The 21112-nt window shown below is 31.4% G+C and overlaps 1 protein-coding gene across 1 annotated transcript in view; it reads right to left on the reverse strand.

Moving 5' to 3' along the window:
- Positions 1–2453: 2453 nt before the first annotated feature.
- Positions 2454–21112, reverse strand: part of LOC111087028 (protein jagged-1-like) — a 32226-nt gene continuing 13567 nt past the window's right edge. Inside the window, exons 6-11 of the mRNA XM_022392180.1 lie at positions 19106–19348; positions 17117–17358; positions 12414–12552; positions 10047–10294; positions 7381–7519; positions 2454–3845 (exon numbers count right to left, since the gene is read on the reverse strand). Of these exons, the coding sequence (XP_022247888.1) occupies positions 3619–3845; positions 7381–7519; positions 10047–10294; positions 12414–12552; positions 17117–17358; positions 19106–19348 (1238 nt within the window). The 3' untranslated portion in view covers positions 2454–3618. The remainder of the gene's footprint in view (positions 3846–7380; positions 7520–10046; positions 10295–12413; positions 12553–17116; positions 17359–19105; positions 19349–21112) is intronic.

Genomic DNA, 21112 nt, shown 5'->3' on the forward strand with positions numbered 1-21112 from the left:
CTTTCGATTCTAAAGAAACATAATTCCGTCATATTTAAAGAGTTTCAGAGTAGTTTTTGGACAGTATTACGGATATAAAATGATAATGTTCCGGATAAATAAAACACAAAAAATTACCATTATTTTTTCATCATGATTTACATTTTAACAGAAAAAACAGTATCATCTATAAAAAGTTTTAAATTGGTTTTAGTAATTCATACCCAGAAATAACTGACATTTCTTGAAATGTTTGTAATTAATCTACATTGACTGTATACTTTTATGTTTTAACTACGACCATATATTTATGCCTTAATAATCACTATGTATATTAATATTTTAACAATGTTTGTAAAATTGTCTTCATAATTGCTATATATTTAGTTTCATTAGTGACTATATAATCACATGTCGTATTTATGTCTTGCAATTTATCTATACTTTTTAGGGTCAATGATAAGACCTCATAGCAGAGCAAGCACACCGACACTATCAATGCCCCAAATAAAAAGGACCGCGCAAAAGTGTACGAGTAGACCTTGTTGGTGATATGAATATTGAAGAACTACTAAGCCAAAGTTAAGATCAAGAATCGCAGACTTGAACGTACTGGTTCAGACAATAAAGTTTGCAATGCCAGTTCAAGAGCTGAAGTCTATGGTCCGAGATCCAGAGTGTTCAGGTGATGCAACAATTTGAGCAGTATCTATCCTGACGATGGCAACTATCTTCGGTAGTTTCAATCATGAAGCTGAGAAATACGACTTCGAATGAAGTGTGTCAATAAATAAATTAATAATATAAAATTTTTACATAGCTGCAAAACATCCTACCCTCACTAATGGTTACGAGCAATAGGATAGATGCGGTGGAGGTATCGAGAAAGTTGACATTTTTCTGTATTTGAGAAAATAGGTAAAAGACAAAGGAGGCAAGAAGAAACATGTAAGACAGCATGAGGAGCATTTAATAACTTGGGTAAGGTACTGTGGAAAAGAAGAGATCAGAATAATGGTGCAGTGGTACCAGTGGCAACAGAGGATGACAAAAGAGGAAGCACAAAAATGATTGGATAAAGGAGACAGAATGAAGTAGCAGAGGATTGGTGTTTGACGTGGCGAGATATATTTGGATGTAGAGGAAGGAAAGTAGAGAGGTTACAATTACAGGGAAGACATTAAAAGGAAGCCCAAAAAGAAGGTGTAAAGTTGGTGAGGAAGATAGAAATGTAAGAAGGTCTAAAGGATCATATACAGATTATATTAGCGTGAAGAAGACTAGTCGTAGTAGAGGATTAAGTGGTAAACCGGCCGATGCGTATGATTGGCTGACACATTGACTATGGCTTAACTGTAATATTTATTTTTTAACAATGGGTGTATACGTATGTGTTAAGAATTACTACTTACTTACTTCTTAAACCGGATTAGATTATACAGATATTAGATTTTTATATTTATACATATACAGATAGAAATCTGTGTATATATGAAACAGATGCGAGTTACTGTTACAATAGGCTTACAGCACTGAAGTACAACTTGTGCAGTTCGCATTCTGAATCGTGCAATGTCCCAAGTTGATTCATATTTCTTTCGTACACTTCCCTTAATAACAAGGGATATTTTCATCATGGAAATTTAGATCCATAGCCTGAAGAAATGTTTGTAATATGTCCTGAGACATTTGATGTCATTCAGTCTATTTGAGAATAATTGTAAATTAAATAATAATTTGTTGTTGTAAGCAACACAGCTCAAATTTGGCTCTAGAATAAACATAAAGCTTACATATTAGTGGTCTACTGGTTAATGTGCTGTACATTGAATCTGAAGGTCCAAGGTTTATATCCAGCACTTTCCAACAATGACTGCGTTATAAGTTCCATTACTTGATTAGAGTAACCGAAAAGTTGGCAATGAGTACTATTGACTATCTACCTGTTCTTTAGTATATCGGTTTAGATCAGAGACGATTAGCGTAGATAACCCTTGTGAAGCAAGGTGCGAAAAAACAACCAACCAACAGAACACACTGTGGTTTTGTTTCTTCTCTATACATTAAAACAACGTGTTTATAGCGATGTTTGAATACAGTGAGATAGTGACAATTATAAATGTCAGCTCGTAATATTGAAATAATGAGGCAAATTTGTATACTTAATTTTAGAGGTATGTACACTATTTAATTTCTTTGTCCAATTTATCATTTTTGTATCAACCAGTTAATAGTGTGAATTGTACTTTAAGTTTGGCATGTCTCTTTTAAAAGAGGCGATGTTTTACCCAAACAGTTCTATTCGAAACAGAAAAGTACGTCTTAGTTTGTTTTGATAATTAAAAAAAAAGTTTGTTTGAGATATACAAGTAACATTACATTTGACTAATAAACGTATGATCTATCAGTAGGTGGCGTTCAGGCTCAATCTAAACAATCTGTTTAAGAAATATATGAAACAAACACACCGAGTGCATGCAACAACAGCGAAAATATTTAATCCCAGAAAAAAGCAAGAAAATTAGATTTTCAAACCGCAGTCTTATCGTTTTGATAAAATATTTGACAGGCTTGGGTAAAAGTATTATATAACCGAATCACAATAAAGAAAATTAACTTGTTAACTCAGTAATATAACACACAGTTTAGTTCGTTTAGCTACTTCAACTGTATTGAAAATTGAGTTGTTTCAATTTTAAGCCTATAAACAAATTTATATACTTAGAGTTAGGACACATCCATCTAACAACAGCTAACAATATAACACCAATTCAAAACTTACACTACAATGTGTGCATTACTACAGCTCTCACACCATTTGTATAACCACACGCTTAGGTGAAAACTGAATACAGCATCGGTTTCAAAAGAAGCTTCAAAGATTGAAAATTATCATTAAATGTCTTTATGAATTTAAACAAAACGTTCATAACTAATTTTACTATTAGATAAAATCAAGAAATTGTGAGAGGACAGCGTTTTTCGAGCTGAACTATAAAACTTCATAAGAAATTTTTTGAATATTTTTAAAAGATAGTTGCAAAGTTCTTAGCTTGCTAGGTTGGCCAGGAAACATGATAGAAAAAATGTATTGTGGGAAATAAAAAACATCTAGTTTAAATATAGCTCGTACTTCGATACTAAAAAACACAACTAATTATAACCATTCTTGAAAATTCTTTGTCAACAGAAATAAATTTAAGTGATTATCTCATATCTTTAATTATACATTTTTTGGGGAAATTATGTAGTTGAAACCTGTTCACCCAAAATGTGAATTTCGAATCAAAGGTTTAAACTTGAAATTTGCTGAAAGAAACGTAAAATATATATTTAGTCTTCTTGTTTCGTTTTAATAGTTTAGACACAGCTAGGAAATACTATTAAAGATATTTCCATATTTTACAATTTGGTTTGTTTAAATAATACAAAAATTGAATTATTGAAATTACACCACGTATTTTGATATGTATGTTTAAATAATAGTTATTGGGTTATATTCTATATCTACGGATGAATATATCATAGGCGTCTGAATCAGTAGTGAAGTGTCTCTTTGAATGTGGGATGGAGATTTGTGTATAATTATCAGGAAAAGTAGCTGTTTCAACATAGTAAATAAGGCGTGGTGTTCTAAGATTATTCCTGTGTATTACAACGATTATTAAGATGGATGTAGACAGTTTCTTGATCATTAAGTACGGCAAGCTCTCTTGGTTCAGCATTATCAGTATAACACTTGTGATGCTTAATATAAACAGCAGATGTACATTGTGAATCTTCCTGGCACTGCTTGGCACATACTGATATATCAGCCTTTACGTCTTCATCTGTAATATCCCAATAGCTTTCGATTTTGTAAGCATCTGGAAAGAAGGATGTTTTAAAGAGAAGTGTTTAACTTTACGAGAGAAAGATATTTAACAAAACATGTTTTTATATGTTCATGCTATGCTTTTCATACATTTTGTAATCGTTTCATTATTACAACAAATAGAATATATTATTCTTGTGTTCCTGAGACATTTGATGACACTCAGGATTTAACATACGGAATTATAAAAACTTGAGTACAATTTTAAATATAATTATTGTGTTTTAGAATAGAGAAAACACTCTGGTGACAAAACTGCAAAACAAATTTAAGGTATTTGCTAGCCCTATGTAGGACATAACATTTACATCCTTAAATCTCCTTTTAAGCCTAGAATCAATAGCAGAAGGTCTAAAAGTTAATACATATATATATCATTTAAAATAACATTAGATAACCAAGCATTTCTTATCTGTATTTTCGTCTTAGTGGTTGTTTGTTTCTTTTAGAGCAAAACTACAATGGATTATCTGCTGTGTTCACCACGAGGAACCGAACCTCTTCTTAAAACCAACGTTATATTTCCACATTCCGAAAGACGAACGTGGCCTAGCGATTCACATACAAAACTGCCCATTGAAAGATATAGAATCAAAGACATGATGTAACTGAACACGCTTACACTTTCAGTTGTGAGTGTTATATAAGGAGTAACTATCAATCCCGTAAGTTGGTTCGAAGAGTCGGATAAAGCCCTTGTAGCAACAATGCTGCTGAGTTGCTACTCTTCCTTTGGTCAGTAACTTAAAATTAGGGATGACTTTTAGGAGTATCTGACTTGCCGTTTAGCCCATTGTTGTATAAAGTTATTTCAAAACGGTTTTGAAACCTCAAAATACCGTTGATATAACCCTGTAGTGTAGATTCCATTGCAATAGGTGTTGTGAAAATTCTGTCACGTTCGAATCACAGTACTGCTTCATGCTGCTTTCTATAATCAATCTAATGTATATAAATGATGGTTTGAACAGTCTGATGGCACAGAAATCAACTCAGTTGTTTTTCATGTATGTTTGTTGTTTGGGATGGGATTAAATTTTTTATTGTCTGAAAGGATGTTGTTAATTAATTTTTCGATGTTGTTCATGATTATAGTATTAGTATGATTATATTAGGCAGGGAATTGTCTTGTGACTGACGGCAAAATTGAGGCCTTTGTTCAGAAGTTGTAGTTCAGTACGGTTTAGTGGTCGATCTGACCTGTTGATAACAAGATTAGGTTGCGCTTCGTTGTTGTAGCCTTTTAAATTGTTCACATTGCATGCTAACCCTAATAAAAGTTGTAATGCAATTGGTTTTTGGATCTCAAATCCAGAGCTTACTATAATGGTAATTTTGTGCTGGGGTCCAGTTGGACCCCATATGTTCCGCAACGTAACTTTTCAAGGGTGTTCTGATAGAGATTAAATAATACCCTGGTTTGTCAACAACTCCAGTATTATCATCAAATGTTTCTGTACATGCATATTAAACAATGGCTTTACAATTGCTTAAGGATAACTTGATATCCGTGATTTTTGTATTCTTATAGTAACATTAAATTTTTTTTTATTCTTTTGTATTAAAGAGCCTTTTTTATGTATTGTTAAATACGATAATTGTTAGAATATTTTGAATAGGTATTACAAATTCAGTCATGAAATCTAACTTAATTGTTGAACGATGTCTTTGTAATACTGTGATTTTTAAGTTGAAATATAAATTGTATCTTTGTTAAGGAGGTGTGTTGCTTGTATAGTGTTGTGTTTATATGCAGTGTTGTATACGTTTTTTCACAGAAATGAGAGCAACTGACAGCAGTTTCATAGACAATATGCAGATTTAATTTGTTCAATTAAATATAACCATTTAAAGTTAGATACAACTGAAGGTGGAGGTGAAGAAGAGGGGAAATGTGTGATATTTAAAGCATATTTCTCGTTTTATGCCTAAGGTGAAAAGTTCATGTTCTCAAAACATTTTCAAAATATTTTACACATACAAGAATGTGTAGGTTTGCTCTAGCTACCTATTGTTCTGGGTTATTCCTCTATGATGTCATGTGTGCTTTCTCGTGGGAGAGATTGTTGTATGATAGAACAAATTAAAGTAGAATCATCATTTTTTACTACTTGCAGGTTAGAAGATAGATGCCTTGAGGATATGACCTCAATTAATATTGGAACAGTCGTCAAAGATATAGGTAGTGTAAGTACACTGAGGTGGAAGACATTATAAAATATATTACATAATGCTTTGCTTTTTCAGTCTGGGAGAAAAAAAAATTAGAATTAAGGTCAAATCAGTAAGTTAAAAGTCTATTAACAGTGAAGCCTATTGTACAGTGCACATGCTTGCCTTTGTTAATAGATAATTAAACCCAAAACAGCTTGACTGTAAAAAAAAAGTGTGGCCAAGAAAAAAGTGATTTGTTATACAAATAGCGACTAGAAGAATTAATATTAGAATGCGGCCAAGGCAATTATTATTATTGGATACATAGTTTAAAATTGCTTGCTAAAAAATAAACCCTATAATTGGTTTAAAATTATTTTGTTATGCCAGTTTTATTAATGAATGAGTTACTTGTAATTTAGCCGCTTTTTTGTCAATATTAACATAAACATAATCATACAGAATTCGACCAAATGACAAGTAACTCATACTTGTGCTATCGTTAATGAAACTGACAAACATGATAGCAAAACAATTTTAAATCAATTTTAGTCACTGTTTGTATAAGAAATAACTTTTTTCTAGGCTATGCTTTGTTTATTACAGCCAAGTTGTTTTTGGTTTAGATATCATAACTTTTTTGAAAACTACAGTTTATCTCATACTGTTCATAAAATAGGTAATATTTACGTCTAATACTTTTTACATGAGGTTCAGAGCAATAGTACTGAAGTGATCTAAGCCTTTTTGTTTCGTGGTTTGTTTTATACTCTTGCCTCCTACTACAGTTCACCACTGCACTACAATTAGCCCACTTGGAAGATGTTTGAACAGGTTAAGGTATGTTCATGTGTTGGTGTTGGTTTGGTTACATCATTTTGACAAGCATGGCATCTAAGCTACACTTAGGTGTGGCAACTAGATGTCCAGCTGCCGCATTTTTTCTGTGCATTAAGGAAGACAGTCTGAGTTCCACCAACTGGCACAAGCGATTTAAAATTTTACAAGCACTTTGCAAGAAAACTGCTCTTCACAGTTCCGGGAAACTTTGCACAAAAAAAGAACAAAAGTAATGGCATTGTTTATCCCTGTAAAGTTTAAATAAAATTTAAAATCTAGATTTTGTTTTAGATAAAAACCAGCTCTGTTTCGAGCCACAAACTCTATTGCTAGTCTGTCACTTTGTAATTAGTCATGGCTGGGTTTGGAATAAATTGAACAAACAAAAACACAAACTATGAATGATCAAAGTTATGTTTGAGAGATTCTATGAATATGTTGCAGTTTAAATAGAAAATCATTCTATAATTGTCCGTTTAAAGCTGCTAGATCTTAAAGGCATTCTTTTCATCCTTATTTGAAATTCTTCTTACCTTCCTCACAGTGTAACCCACAATTTTCAGGCAAACACAAACACTTGTATTCACGAGGTATACCGTTGATGAAAGTGGCATTTTCTACACGTTCACAAGTTCCTCCATTTTGACAAGGTTTCGAATCACATGTCCACACCTTTAATGTTTATAAGATTTTTTAAAAATGCATTCAAATTGAAATTAATTAATTTTACTTTAATTCATGGAATACTTAGATATCAAAGCAATTCCATAGATAAATATAAACTCTTATACCGTATCGAAACACATTGTCTGAGGAAGCATTAGGGGAATACTTTAGTGTCCCCACGAGCTAATCAGGGTTGAGTGATAAATATAAGTTGGAGATCCAGCTAAAACTCAAACAAATCGAGCTTGAAAAAGCTCGTATCTAAGCCGAGAAAGAACAAGCTCGTATCGAAGTTGAAAGAGAAAACAAACGTCTCCGGGCCGAAAAAGAAAATTGGCTGAAAGAAATAGAAATTAGGTACAACTCCGAACGACCAAGGCAAAATGAGAATTTTGAACTTAATCGATATGTTAAAATACTACCGTTGAATGAAAATAAAGTTGATAAATATTTCCAACATTTTGAGAAGGTTGCCCAAACTATGGAATATCCCACCGAAAAATGGTCATTATTATTACAAAGTGTTTTAACTGGTAAAGCACAAGAAGCTTATGTCACTCTCTCTGGAAGATTGTACGAATTATGATAAAGTTAAAGCAGCTATTCTCAAAGCATACGAGCTAGTACCGGAGGCTAATCGCCAAAGGTTCCGAAGTTTTCTACATGTTCGCATGTTCCTCCTTTTTTGACAAGGTTTCAAATCACGTGTCCACACCTGTATTGCTTATAAGATTTTCTAAATCTTAATTAATTATACTTTAATTCATCGAATACTTAGATATCAAAGCAATTCCATAAATAACTAGAAAATCTTATACCGTATCGAAACACATTTTATAAGTAAAACAATACATATATGAATATAAACATTGACGCACGGGTGTGCTTGTGGTAGAGCTTTAGATTTCGTAGCTGGCGGGTGAGGCTAGAATCCGTACAATACCATAAAATATTTCCCCCACTTTAAACTATGAATTTGTTATTACAAATGTTTGTAAAAAAAAAATACACAAACGTAATAAGTAATTGAACAAATCACCGTTATAGGTCTTTCTACATATGTATTACTATGCTACTTTTCACAACTGCTTTACAATGATATTTCCATAAATATTTTGACGAATAATAAAGGCCTTGTGTTAGTTCACTTCATCTATCCAGCTTTTTGTAAAAGCATTAATACACTTATAATGAGATTTCCTAGAAGTCTAGAACAGAAACACTACCAGAAGTGCCTACATTTCTGTAAATTACGTATTTGTGACGTCTTTTTATGTATTAATTTCCTTTTAACGTGAAATTTGTAAGATGAAACATATCTCATCCATATTTTGCCTAAAACCACTTCGAGTTAGCAGAGTTCAAAACTCCTTTTTTATTATTGATAATAGTTTTTTATTTCTTTGTGTTTTTCTCAAACTTAACTTTCTTCTAAAGAAGATGCTTGCATCAATAACACATCCTGTTGGAAGTTTTCCTCTGATTTCACTAACATATTTATATTCAAGTTTCTATGTAGAAACATCAGAAGAAAACCATGGTTTCATTTTTAATATACAACTAATATCTCTACGACAAACATTTACCATTCTACAACCCTTATTGTTTCCATCAATTATTGTTTCTCTAAAACGTCTGTAAAAAACAATATTAAACAGGAGTTTCTTCATATAAGAATATTTAATTCATAAATAAACTGAAAATAAATCAATATTTCTTATAACTTTAGGAATTAAATTCTACATGCATCCTTTGAAGTTTTTAAAAACCATTTTTATCTTTATCTCTCCACTGAAAGAACCTGGTTTTATTTATAATTTAAAATCACATAATGAATATATATAAGTACATTCATGTCATTACTCAGTCATTTAATATGGTACAGAAATATTAAATCTTGCTCGAGACTTAAACTGGTGATCTCTCATTTTTTCACATCATGTTATAACACAATGTCACACATCTCATTAAAATAAGCTTTTATTCCTATTGATAACGTATTACTCTTATAATACACACCAACCAGTTACTTTAGAGAAGGCAACGATATAACTGTAGATGTTAAACAGAAAATCAATAGGAAAAAAAAACATTATATGAAATAAAGCAAATTTACTTTAAAATAAAGATCGTTGTTTGGATCATTTTGAGCTGTACTAGAATCTTCCTACAACTAGCATAAACATTCGGCAATATCTTATTCTAGAAACAGTAGTACAAAAGTTAAGAAGTGTATCTTGCTAAAATAGATTTTGAAATGATGATTCTCACTTGATTAATACTCCTGACAATATTTAGTTCTCTTGACTTTAATATTACAGCTTTCTACATAACTTGTAATTTATTTAGAATCTGTTGGTACGTTACAGATTGGTTCAATAATTCTTCATCTCGTAAAGCATTTCTAGAGCGATAATACTATACGTGTTTTCTAAAAGACCAAGCATATAAAATGGCTAAAAGATATATATGTGATCTCCTAAAAAGAAAATCCAACTATGATAATGATAAGAGGGTTAGAGAGCACACCTACTTTCAAATAAAGATCGTTTTCTCGATCATATTGAAATGTACTGGAATTACCATCTAAACATGGTAATAGCTCACACTGATGGGACGAGAGTTTCACGTTAAAAGCTTTACATTGGACCGTCTTCACACATTCATCCTCGCATTCCTTTACACTGGAGATCTTCAAAGATTTCAGTATTGGAGCATCTGGTTTAATTTGAAAATTAAGCCGGTGAAACTTTACTGCTTCTGCTTCTTTCGTTGTCATTTCTAAGATCGTAAAGACAATATAAGATGGTTCGTGAGTTCACAAGTTGATGAGAAGTTAATGTATTAATTTAACTTTTACACAAAATTATGTCAAACGATATTTCGAAATATATTAATCATCCTCGACCACGAATCCCATTAAATTAGAAAACAAAAGTAATTTTCTGGTTGTTTCTCAAAATAATTACATTTGTGTTTGTTTTTATTCTTAAGTACAAAGCTGTATAGTGGGGTTATTATGAAGTGTTTACCGCAGGAATCAAACTCCTAATTTTAGTGTTATCCTTTAAGCTTATCGCTGAGTCACATGTATGTATTATACCGGGCAAATCAAACAGTACCAGCATTAAAAAACAATCAAACCACGCATTGCTAATCATCTGTGTATTGAATTAACCAAGCACAGTTATTAATTTGTACACACATAATACCAAGTTTATAAGTTGAAATGTTAACTTTATTATTAGCAATATGATTTAAGGTGTCTTTATTGAAGGTTTGTGTTAAGAAAAATCAATTCTTAATGCCGACTTTGTACATTCATGTACAAATTCAAAGATAATGACAAATAGACGGTGTTACATATATATCCATTGGCGTGGTTGGTTACATTATTGTTACGCAATAATGTAGGATTCTATGTATAAACAACGTTATATTATACCAGAATCAGCTTTGAATGTTTCATTTAACCATTTCAATCAATAGGGCTTAATTTCAGTAAAAAACAACAAAACACTTTGGAATTTGCAAGGGCCTTTCGTAACTTTGTCATTCTTAATTCCTACCCAATCCTTTTCCTTTCTTCCGCTATGATTTCTATTGAAGTTGGTTTAAATTAATTTGCTGTTCTATGTAATGTTCTATGTATTAATCTGTGAATAATGATTAGTTATACATCCACATAAGCCAATAATAACATCAACGTATGTTGAACATATATTCATTGGAGACTCTACAAAATCAATCAGATAATGTGAAAACATCAACACATTTCACTTCAACGATTATTGTATAAAGCATATAGTTACGTTATATAGAAACATATTCGCATGCGTTATTATAATGGAGCTTGCGATGTATACGTCCAAAACGTCCAATCACAAGTGGATGATATTTTATAACTAGGCAGTATTTTTATAGCTGAGCAATAAATAAAACAATTGAAATTTCCACATAAGTGATATGTTTCCGAGTTAATCAATTAAAATTACAAAAATTAGTCATTTTCAAATATAAAAAATTAAAAAACAAATTGTAAACAAATTATTTGTTTTCCTTTAGCGAAAATCTCATGAGTGTTGCAACAGAAAAGGAAGGCACTTTCATTGATAACTGTGTCTACAAAGAAATACTTCAATAAAATCTACTCTGTGATGTAATGCTGTGATGATAACTTCAATAAAAATCCTTTTTCTCATGGATGGTGAGTATGAGTACATTGTTGTAGAACTGTCAGACAATTCCAGAAAAGACCGGAGGCCTCCGCAGGAACTAGCAGTTATACCTGCCAGGAGGGTGAGCATTTCTGCTAGGATATGTAAATATAACTTACGAGATAAAACGAAATAATTCAATGACACCAACTTGAATTCTAAGAAGCATCAACTGTAGTTATTTGTATGTCGCTAGAATAACGAATGGCATTGTTACAATTCGATGAATAAATTTGAACAGTGTGATAGAATTGTTCATTTTGTAAAATTCATGTTTACAAAATGTGATTGATATTTTTACACGTGTTTTAGCAGGTGTTGTTCAAAGAAAGAAAGATACAGTTGATTCGTTTTAACATAATTTCTCTGTCTCAAGACAACAGCTAATTTAAAATGTTTCAGAATGTTATTTTATTTCATACATCAAGATAGTTAATCGCTTTCTAACGTAAGCTGTTGCTCTTTTTTCATACAGCAAGATAGTTAATCGCTTCCTGATGTATTCTGAAATATCAAAAACTCAATTCTTCAAATTTATCTTATTCTATCTGAACAAAATAAACGCTTTTAAGACACAGAATTAGTTAATTGAGTTACTGGTAACATTGACTTGTACTCTAAAGATTTAAAAAATTTTGATGATATTGATTTAATACCTAATTTATGAAAATCTGTTTGCCTACCTTTCTCACAGTGAAAACCCGTGTGTTCTGGTGGACACAAACATTTGTACTCACGAAGTCTTTTGTCGACGTAAGTAAAATCGTCTACACGTTCGCAGATTCCTCCGTTTTGGCAAGGCTTCGAATCACATGTCCAGAGCTGTAATATTAAAAAAAAATATTTCTATCAAAAACTAACTAACTTAAAAACGGTGAAAAAATACCAGTAATTTCAAATGCTATGAAAATTAGTGGCTCATATTTATCTTTAAAATCAGGTAAAAAAATAATGTTTAGAAAGTGGAAGAAAATTGTTTTTAAAAGTCATTAAATTCCTCAGACTGGTAAATTAGCTTTGTTTGTTTGTAATTAAGCACAAAGCTCCACAGTGGGCTATGCGTGCTATGGCTACCACGAGTATTGAAACCAGAATTTTATCGTTATAAGGCCTCATAACGATGCAAACTTACCGTTGAGCCACAGGGTGGTTCGTGTTTGGTACGTACGTGAAAAATGTTTAAAATATATTATCATTTTCTGCGATCTGTAATCAAACATGTTTCCTTTCAAGCTGGTATATGAGTTACATTATAATAAAATAAGCAAAATAAATAACTGATAAATAAACATTAAATTATGCTAAGCTGTAATTTTCATACACTGGCATATGGAATAGTATAAGTTAGATAAAAAATGTTAGAAGAAGTGTAATTATATACATTATAAGTCGTTGTTTAATAATGTTCAGCTAGAGAACATTCTTGGTTTCCATTTCCATGCTCCCCAGTGGAACAGAAGTATATCTACGGAGTTACAACGCTAGAAACCGGCTTTCGATAGCCGTGGTGGGAAGAGCACAGATAGCCCAACGTGTAGCTTTGTGATTAACTACCAAACAAACAAACCATTTGTATAAGTTTGTTTGTTTATAATTAAGCACAAAGCTACACAATGGGCTATCTAGCGTTGTAAGTCCGCAGACATACCGCTGTGCCACTGGGGGGCATTTGTATAAGACGTGGCTGTGTGGGGTTTGTTCTGTTTCACCTTCCGCAGGTTTCACGTTCTCGTCGTAGATAACGTATTTTGCTGTACATTCCGTCTATACCATTTAGTTCTCCAATTATAACTCCGCTCTCCGCGTTTTTTATTTATTTTTTGATGCTGAACATCAAAGTGCAAAAGTATTTTTTTGTTTTAGTGGTTTGTGTTTCTGTATTGTGTTATTATTGAAAGACTTAAGTCTGAGATGTTAAGTTATTGTTTTGTCCCGAGGGTTCTAAAAACTTGATGTTGGAGTGAAAATTATTAAGAAGGTGTGTATTTTCAGTGTTTTAACCAATCCTCCGGTTACCAAAGATATCGTCGATATATTCATACCATATTTCTGGTAGTGAGTCGACTGCTTTTAAACGCTCTAGTTTCGGAATAGTGCATGAAAAATACGGTGAAAATTGAAGCTGGTATATTACCCATAGCAACTCTATTACATTATAGACATACTTTACCGATGTTATATTGCTGTAGATATTCTCTTAGATTGTTGATATAATTTACTACTACTATATTACACATAGCTACTGATTAGATTGTTGATACACTTTACCGATGTTATATTGTGTGACGGATTGATTATTAGATTTTATTTTAACATCAACGTTTGTTTAGATTAAATTTATATTTAGAAACATACATAGCTTGTATTGCGAAACTCCCGCCTATTCTCCAAAGTTGTAGAATATTCTCAAGAGCAAGAATCAACAATATATGTATGTACGTAAACGCTTAAATGTAGCTTTGTATTGTTACCTAATCTGAATTTTCTAGAAAGCCTCCACACGCCTATAAGTATAACCAACGCGACGTGCCAAAAGAGAATATCTATTATTAGTTTGCTATAGTCAGTGTGCTATAAATTTTGGAAGCTATAACTGTAATTGTTATAACGCTTATCAATTGGAAAACTTCAGATATTTGACCAGGAACCTTTACAAAGTTCGAACATTACAAATTATTCAACTTCAGTGGATTCTCATCGGACATTAGTATTTTTACGAAAACATTACCTAACTTCAACGGTGGAAAACTCGGCTTTATGGCTGGTGAATAACGAAGGACAAAGCTAGCTAGCTCCCTGTTAAGTGAATTATACCTATGTCAACTCGTAATTAACTCACTCATCATAAACCCTCGATAAGATATCGAAGAAGTTCCAGACTAGAAATAAGACTTTATACTGCTTGTAAGTTTGTGAAACTTCTGTTTATAAATCATTGTTTGTAATAACTATTTGTAATAACTGTTATTGTAAATTGTATTGTTGTGTGTATATTAAAACGTATTTGTGTTTAAAAAATAGAAATCTGTGTTTATCAATCTTGTTGGCAAATATCATAAATTGGAGATATATCGGCATATATTTATATACTAAATCCAAAGTACAATTTAACAACTAAATTTAAATTTACCAATTAACTCAGTTTCAGATCATTTTAAATTGTAATATGTAACGATGCCATTGATATTCTCCTAGATTGTTGATATAATTTACCACATTATCTATAGCTACTTATTAGATTGTTGATACACTTTAACGATGTTATATTGCCATAGATATTCTCCTAGATTGTTGATATAATTTACCACTACTATATTACCCATAGCTACTGATTAGATTGTTGGTATACTTTACCTTCAATTATGAAATAACTATTGTGAAGAATAAAAGTATTTAAAAAAATGGCCATAAGAAGAAAATGCCATAGGGATTGATGTTGTTCCCTCGTGAAAGATTTAAATCAAGCATATTGTCAACTCCTTCTGATACAGGAATAGATGGGTATCGATTGGCTGCATTAAAACTCAATAGGATGGATGTGTTATTCCAAGTTCTATCTTTAGTTTTCAGTTTTTCTTAAAAATCGTTCGTACTGTTTAGATAGGAAGGTAACTATTTTAAGATCGATTTTAGTATCGGGTTAAATAACCATGATAATGATTCTTTTTATGAGGAAGAATATCAGAGTGGTAAGATCTCTTTAATGTCTTTCGAAAGGCCATAGGGTAGTACTGATTGACTATGGAACGATTGTAGTTCTATTAATAAGTGATCTAGTAGAGAACTCTCACTTTTCAGTTAAAGAATTATTTGTTTCAAATCTTTCGTGGCATCTTTAGAGATTTGTTTATAAGTCGATTCATCGTTACTTAACTGTTTTAATGCAGTTTATTCTGAAGAAAAGAGGTTTGATTTATTCTAATGGTTAAGGTACTTAGAAGAGTATCAAACAGTTGTTGTGGAATAGTGATTCTCTAGTAGTTAGGGCTGTATCTCAGACGCGCTGCCAGAGGGCGCTACATGTGTGTCGACATCAAGGGGGAGCAAATGGGGATGAGACCATTAAAGACAATGACGTTACAGTTCCACAAAGAATCGCCAGAGGGCTCGTTGCTAGGCCTCCATGATAGGCTACCATGACGACATCAAGGAGGGAGCAAATGGGGATGAGACCATTAAAGACAATGACGTTACAGTTCCACAAAGAATCGCCAGAGGGCGCGTTGCTAGGCCTCCATGATAGGCTACCATGACGTCATAACTCCCCAAAGTATCACCAGAGAGCGCGTTGCTAGGCTGCTATGACAGACGGGCATGACGGATAATTACGTAATAGTTCCATGAAATAAAGGACGTGTTACTAGGCTACCCTGACAGGCGGTGGTGTTCTACATATAAATTGTTTTACTAAAACAAATTGGTTTCAACATCTCTCAACATGACTATATTTAATACAGTCGGTCTGAATCAGTAATTCATTGATTAATTACATTTCCTGACCATTTATATGTAAATCTTCCTGAAAAAGGATGCTTAACACTAATTTATTAGCTCTATACATTTCCCGACCATTTATACTTAAATTGTCCTAAAGGGAAGATATCATGAAATAGTTAAAACTTACTGGTTGACTCCTTAATTATAAATCAAGTGATTATTTCAAAGATTTTGGTGCTTATTTAATATGCAAGACAAAATATTTCATTTTATAAATGATACATTTATTATTTATCTTATATGAGTTTAAGAAAGGCTGACACTATATTTCCACATATAATCAATGTCTATATTTAATTATGTTAAAAACTGTTATTTTAATGACGTTTTGCATAGAAACACGCCCTCTGGTGACGGCGTGGAACTATGATGTCATCCTCGCTGACATAATGGCCGCCTGTCATTGCCTCCTAGTGACATTTTGTGTAACTATGGCGTCATTGTCTTTAATGGTATCATCCCCCTTTCCTTCCTCTTTGTGGTCGACACACATGTAGCGCCCTTTGGCGGCGAGTACAGCCCTAAATACTTACACTGTTTAGTTGAGAAGGATAATCGAAGTATTGGTTTTTGTATTTGAAATCTTGAATCAAGACGTTTCGTAGAATTCTTTCCAATGGAGATTGTAATTTTTTTTTTCTATTCATGCCACGGATTGGAGTGGATACGGATTGAATCTGTGATTTTTAGTAGGTACAATAAAAAACGAATCTATTGCTGGAACTTAACCGAAGGTTAATATATAATTTACATCTCTTCATATTGTAATATTTTTATCTTACATTTTGTAACTGTTAGAGTCAAACATAATTTGGTTCGAACTACAATAACTCCAAACTGGAAAAATATGAAATTTAGCTTAATTATGTAGGACATGCAATATATTTACCTTCTCATAAACTGGTCTTATTTTACCAGAAGCATTGAAATCTCTGCCAAGAGTTGGAAACAGCTCACACAGCTTGTCGGAAAGTGTTAGGCTAAAGGCCTCACACTTGTCACTCTTCCCACATTCATCCCTACACTCCTTTACATCAGAGGTGTTTAAAGTGTTTAATACCGGAGTATCAGGATTTATTATCAAATAGTTAGAAAGAAACGTTGATGGTTCCATAATTTCAGCAGATAACTCTTTAAATATAAAATAAGAATGAAAATCATAATAATAATTCAACGTAAAACGTTTGCAAATATTTATTGTAATGAGAACGATCAAATTAAACTCACTGATTTTTCTATCATTTATCAATAATAATTAAGCATGTATCTATGATATTAATGAATTTATACATATGCATACAAACATATATAATACAGATCAACATCATCACGATGTAATACAATAGAAGTTTATTTGAAAATGTATTTTATCATATATAACTACAAATATTGAGTATTTATTATAAAATGATTTTGGAGCCTTACCACGTCGTTAAAGTCTATGTTACCACCTCCAGGTCATGCTACTTCTGACGATCGTAAATCTTGACAATAGCCATGCAATTTAGTTTTCATTTCAAAATGCTCCATCATAAAATATATATTTATACCTAAATATGTTAGCTTTTACCTGACAATTCCTTACACAAAAAGATGAAATATGATAAAAGATAAATAGATGGAGCAAAAGACATTATACTTTTGAGTGTAACAGATATCAAAGCACTGTGGTTATATAAAAATCTTATATTTTGATATATTTTGCTCAGATTATGTTCTTAAAGATGTGTGTTCCACTGTTACAGGAAATATTTGTCTTTTTTTTTTGTAAACTTAAATATGGAGTTATAAGTAGAAACTGTGAACATTGGTCTTTCTTCTTTGGCATTTTGTGGATTAATCATTCTCTCATTTATATATAAGAAGTAAAATAAAAAATAAGGCTTTTAGTAAATAATCTCTGATAGCATAAAAAAGATAAATAAACGTCTCTAATTACTAGCTACATTTGAAAAATCGTTATTAAAATTTCTGAGACAGGAATAATAACATTGAAAACAAAGGTATATAGATCAACTTAGAAACATTAGAACAACTAGAAATATACTCTGACAAGTTATGGAAGTTATTGAAAAACAAGGGTATATAGATCAACTTAGAGACACTAGAACAACTAGAAATATACTCTGACAAGTTATGAAAGGGTGAAATTTATAGTTGATCTAGCTATGACAAATAGGTCGAAAACCGTTTTAAAATACGAATTGTAAAACTTAAGAAAGAAACTCTGTTAAGGAAACTTTTAGGGCGAAATATTATTCACTTAAATCATTTACTGGTTCTTACAACATTTTATACAGAACACTTTCTTACAACAAATGTATATAATCCATGAGACAAAAACTTTAAATTACTTTACATCGAAATTACAAAATGTATAAATAAATCTGAATATAAGTTTAAAATATTTTCTTATTTATAAAAGATGTATATATACACACACACGTACATATATACACGTATAAAGAGAGAGGGAGTTGAGAAAACATATCCAGTAATAATTAAAATCAAAATATTACTGAATACAAATATTCTTTGGCTGATGTTAGTAGAAATATCGTAAACAAATAGCAATCTCTTCAGAGTTTATAAACATTCTCACTTTTTAAGTAATATTTTAGATTTCAGTAATAGTTTGACATTCATTTTGTCAATCAAGGAACAAACAGTTTGACTATAACATTTGTGGGTTTTTTATTTATTTATCGACGATATTTCAGTTTGAATTGATTTCAGTGCTTATTAAAACAAAAACACAATAGTCACATTATCCATGTTATTTAAAATTGATAACTCATTTCAAAGGATAAGAAAAAAAACATTTTCTTAATTTTTTAATATTTCCGATCATGTATGTAACAAACTGTAAAGAACTTACTACTGTTACAATCCATATTCATGTAGATGTGTTGAGAGTTGGTATAGAACAATGGGTACTTTGTGTGGTCAGCTTTTTTTAACTGACAGTATTTGACTGAGACAAACCATTCAGCAGATTTACATCCAGACCATTCACGACAGGCATTGACACACTCTAGGATATTCAGCATACGCGATGAAAAAACTTTGAGAGATTTTGGAACATGGAACAAGAATCGATTGGTTTTTATGATGTAAGTAACTGAAAGAGAATAACGTTTTGGAGAATAACATTTTGAATATTTGTTCGGAAAGTGTGGACCCTATTAATTTAAAGTATAAAAGGTTGGTCTTACCTTACTAATGAAAAGTCTTTTTTTTTATTGTTTATGTTTTCAAATTTCTCTTTTAATTTTTTAAAGATCTATTATGAATATAATAGGAAAATTTATGAAACATAATCAAGATAACGAAAGACAAAAATAAGACTTTTCATTTGGTAAGGTAAGACCAAATTTTATATTTCACTTAATAGTTATTATTTATTTCAAAAAATATATAAAGAGAAACTCGCAAGTATGTATACATGGGGGCTGGACAAAACCACCTTCTTAAAGATGTGCTCCTTCTTTTCCAGGTATTAAATGAACAAGGTTCAAAGCTGACTGATTAATTTGTTTTTCCAATTACTGCTTATACAAGTGATTTGTAACATTTAAACCGACATAACTTCTATTTCACGTTAGTTGTTAAGCAAAAACATCATTTTAGGAAACCGACTTAGTGACCCCAATTGTACAACTTCTCGGTTTTCCAAAAGAAACATTAACAACGACTATGACAATTACCCCATAAATATAAACTGTAACAATGGTTGGAAGATCATCACGGGTGATCGAGACCGCCATGTTTTACGTCAAGTTGTGCCTTCTCAGAATCAAGCTTAGTTCTTCAGCATACCTTTTAGGAACTTATAGATGCCATATTATAAAATAATGAAGCAGTTCTATTAAGGAAAGTTGAAATACTCGGTGTTTCTAATATTTGTCTGCCACCACTGTATGTATTAGTGCTTTTCGTATGTTATGGAGAACATAGAAAAAACACAAATTTCAATTACAAAAATATGTATTTAATGGTTCGTGTATTGCGATGTTAGTTGTTTCCTTTGAAAACAGTCCAGTAATGGCCGTTTTCTTTAATTTGTTTTATGGACACAAACATAAAAAATAATTTTACATCACAATATATTAATGATAATCGAGATTAGATATTATTTTTAAAACTTTTAACCGTTTTATAACTGAATTAAGATTTGAGGATATAACTGTCAGTTTTAAGAAATCATCTCAAATGCTTTACAGTTATTTTGAAATACCTATGTTTTTCTGGTTTTTGAGGAATATTATAAATACCGTCACTACATAGTAATGACAGACTTAAAGTAAGCATCAGGCGTAGGATAATAGATCATCTTCTTAGTGTGATTAAATTGTTATTTATTTGATTTTATGAAAAGACGACCTGATGAGAAAATAAAAGAAATGGCTCACCACATTTCCATTTGTTAACATTATGATATTCACAAATATCTAGAGAAAATGACATTATTCTTGAATTTAAAAATACACATTATATGTAACAACTAATGTTACTTCTTTAAAACTAAAAGTCTAATTTTGCATAATTAAATAGTATATCACTTTCATTTCGGAAATTAAAAAAAATGCTTATAAACAACAGCAATGAATATATAAAATAAGAAAGAAGAATGTGTATACAAAATAATTTTATACACGTTGATGTATAATCGTTGATGTTCAGAAATAATTATATTTGTTTGGATGATGTGATACATTGTCAGATTTTAAAAAATAATATTATATATGTATATGGGTTCTGGGTTTTTTTTTGCGAACTGTCGAAATAAATGCCTTTTACTTATATTTCTTAATAGTATAAATATATACTATGTAGTTGTTGGGCTTAGGATTATTCTACAGTAGGTGTCTGTGACTTGTTGGCG

This window comes from Limulus polyphemus, unplaced genomic scaffold (genome assembly GCF_000517525.1).
Source record: "Limulus polyphemus unplaced genomic scaffold, Limulus_polyphemus-2.1.2 Scaffold1657, whole genome shotgun sequence".
NCBI lineage: Eukaryota > Metazoa > Arthropoda > Merostomata > Xiphosura > Limulidae > Limulus > Limulus polyphemus.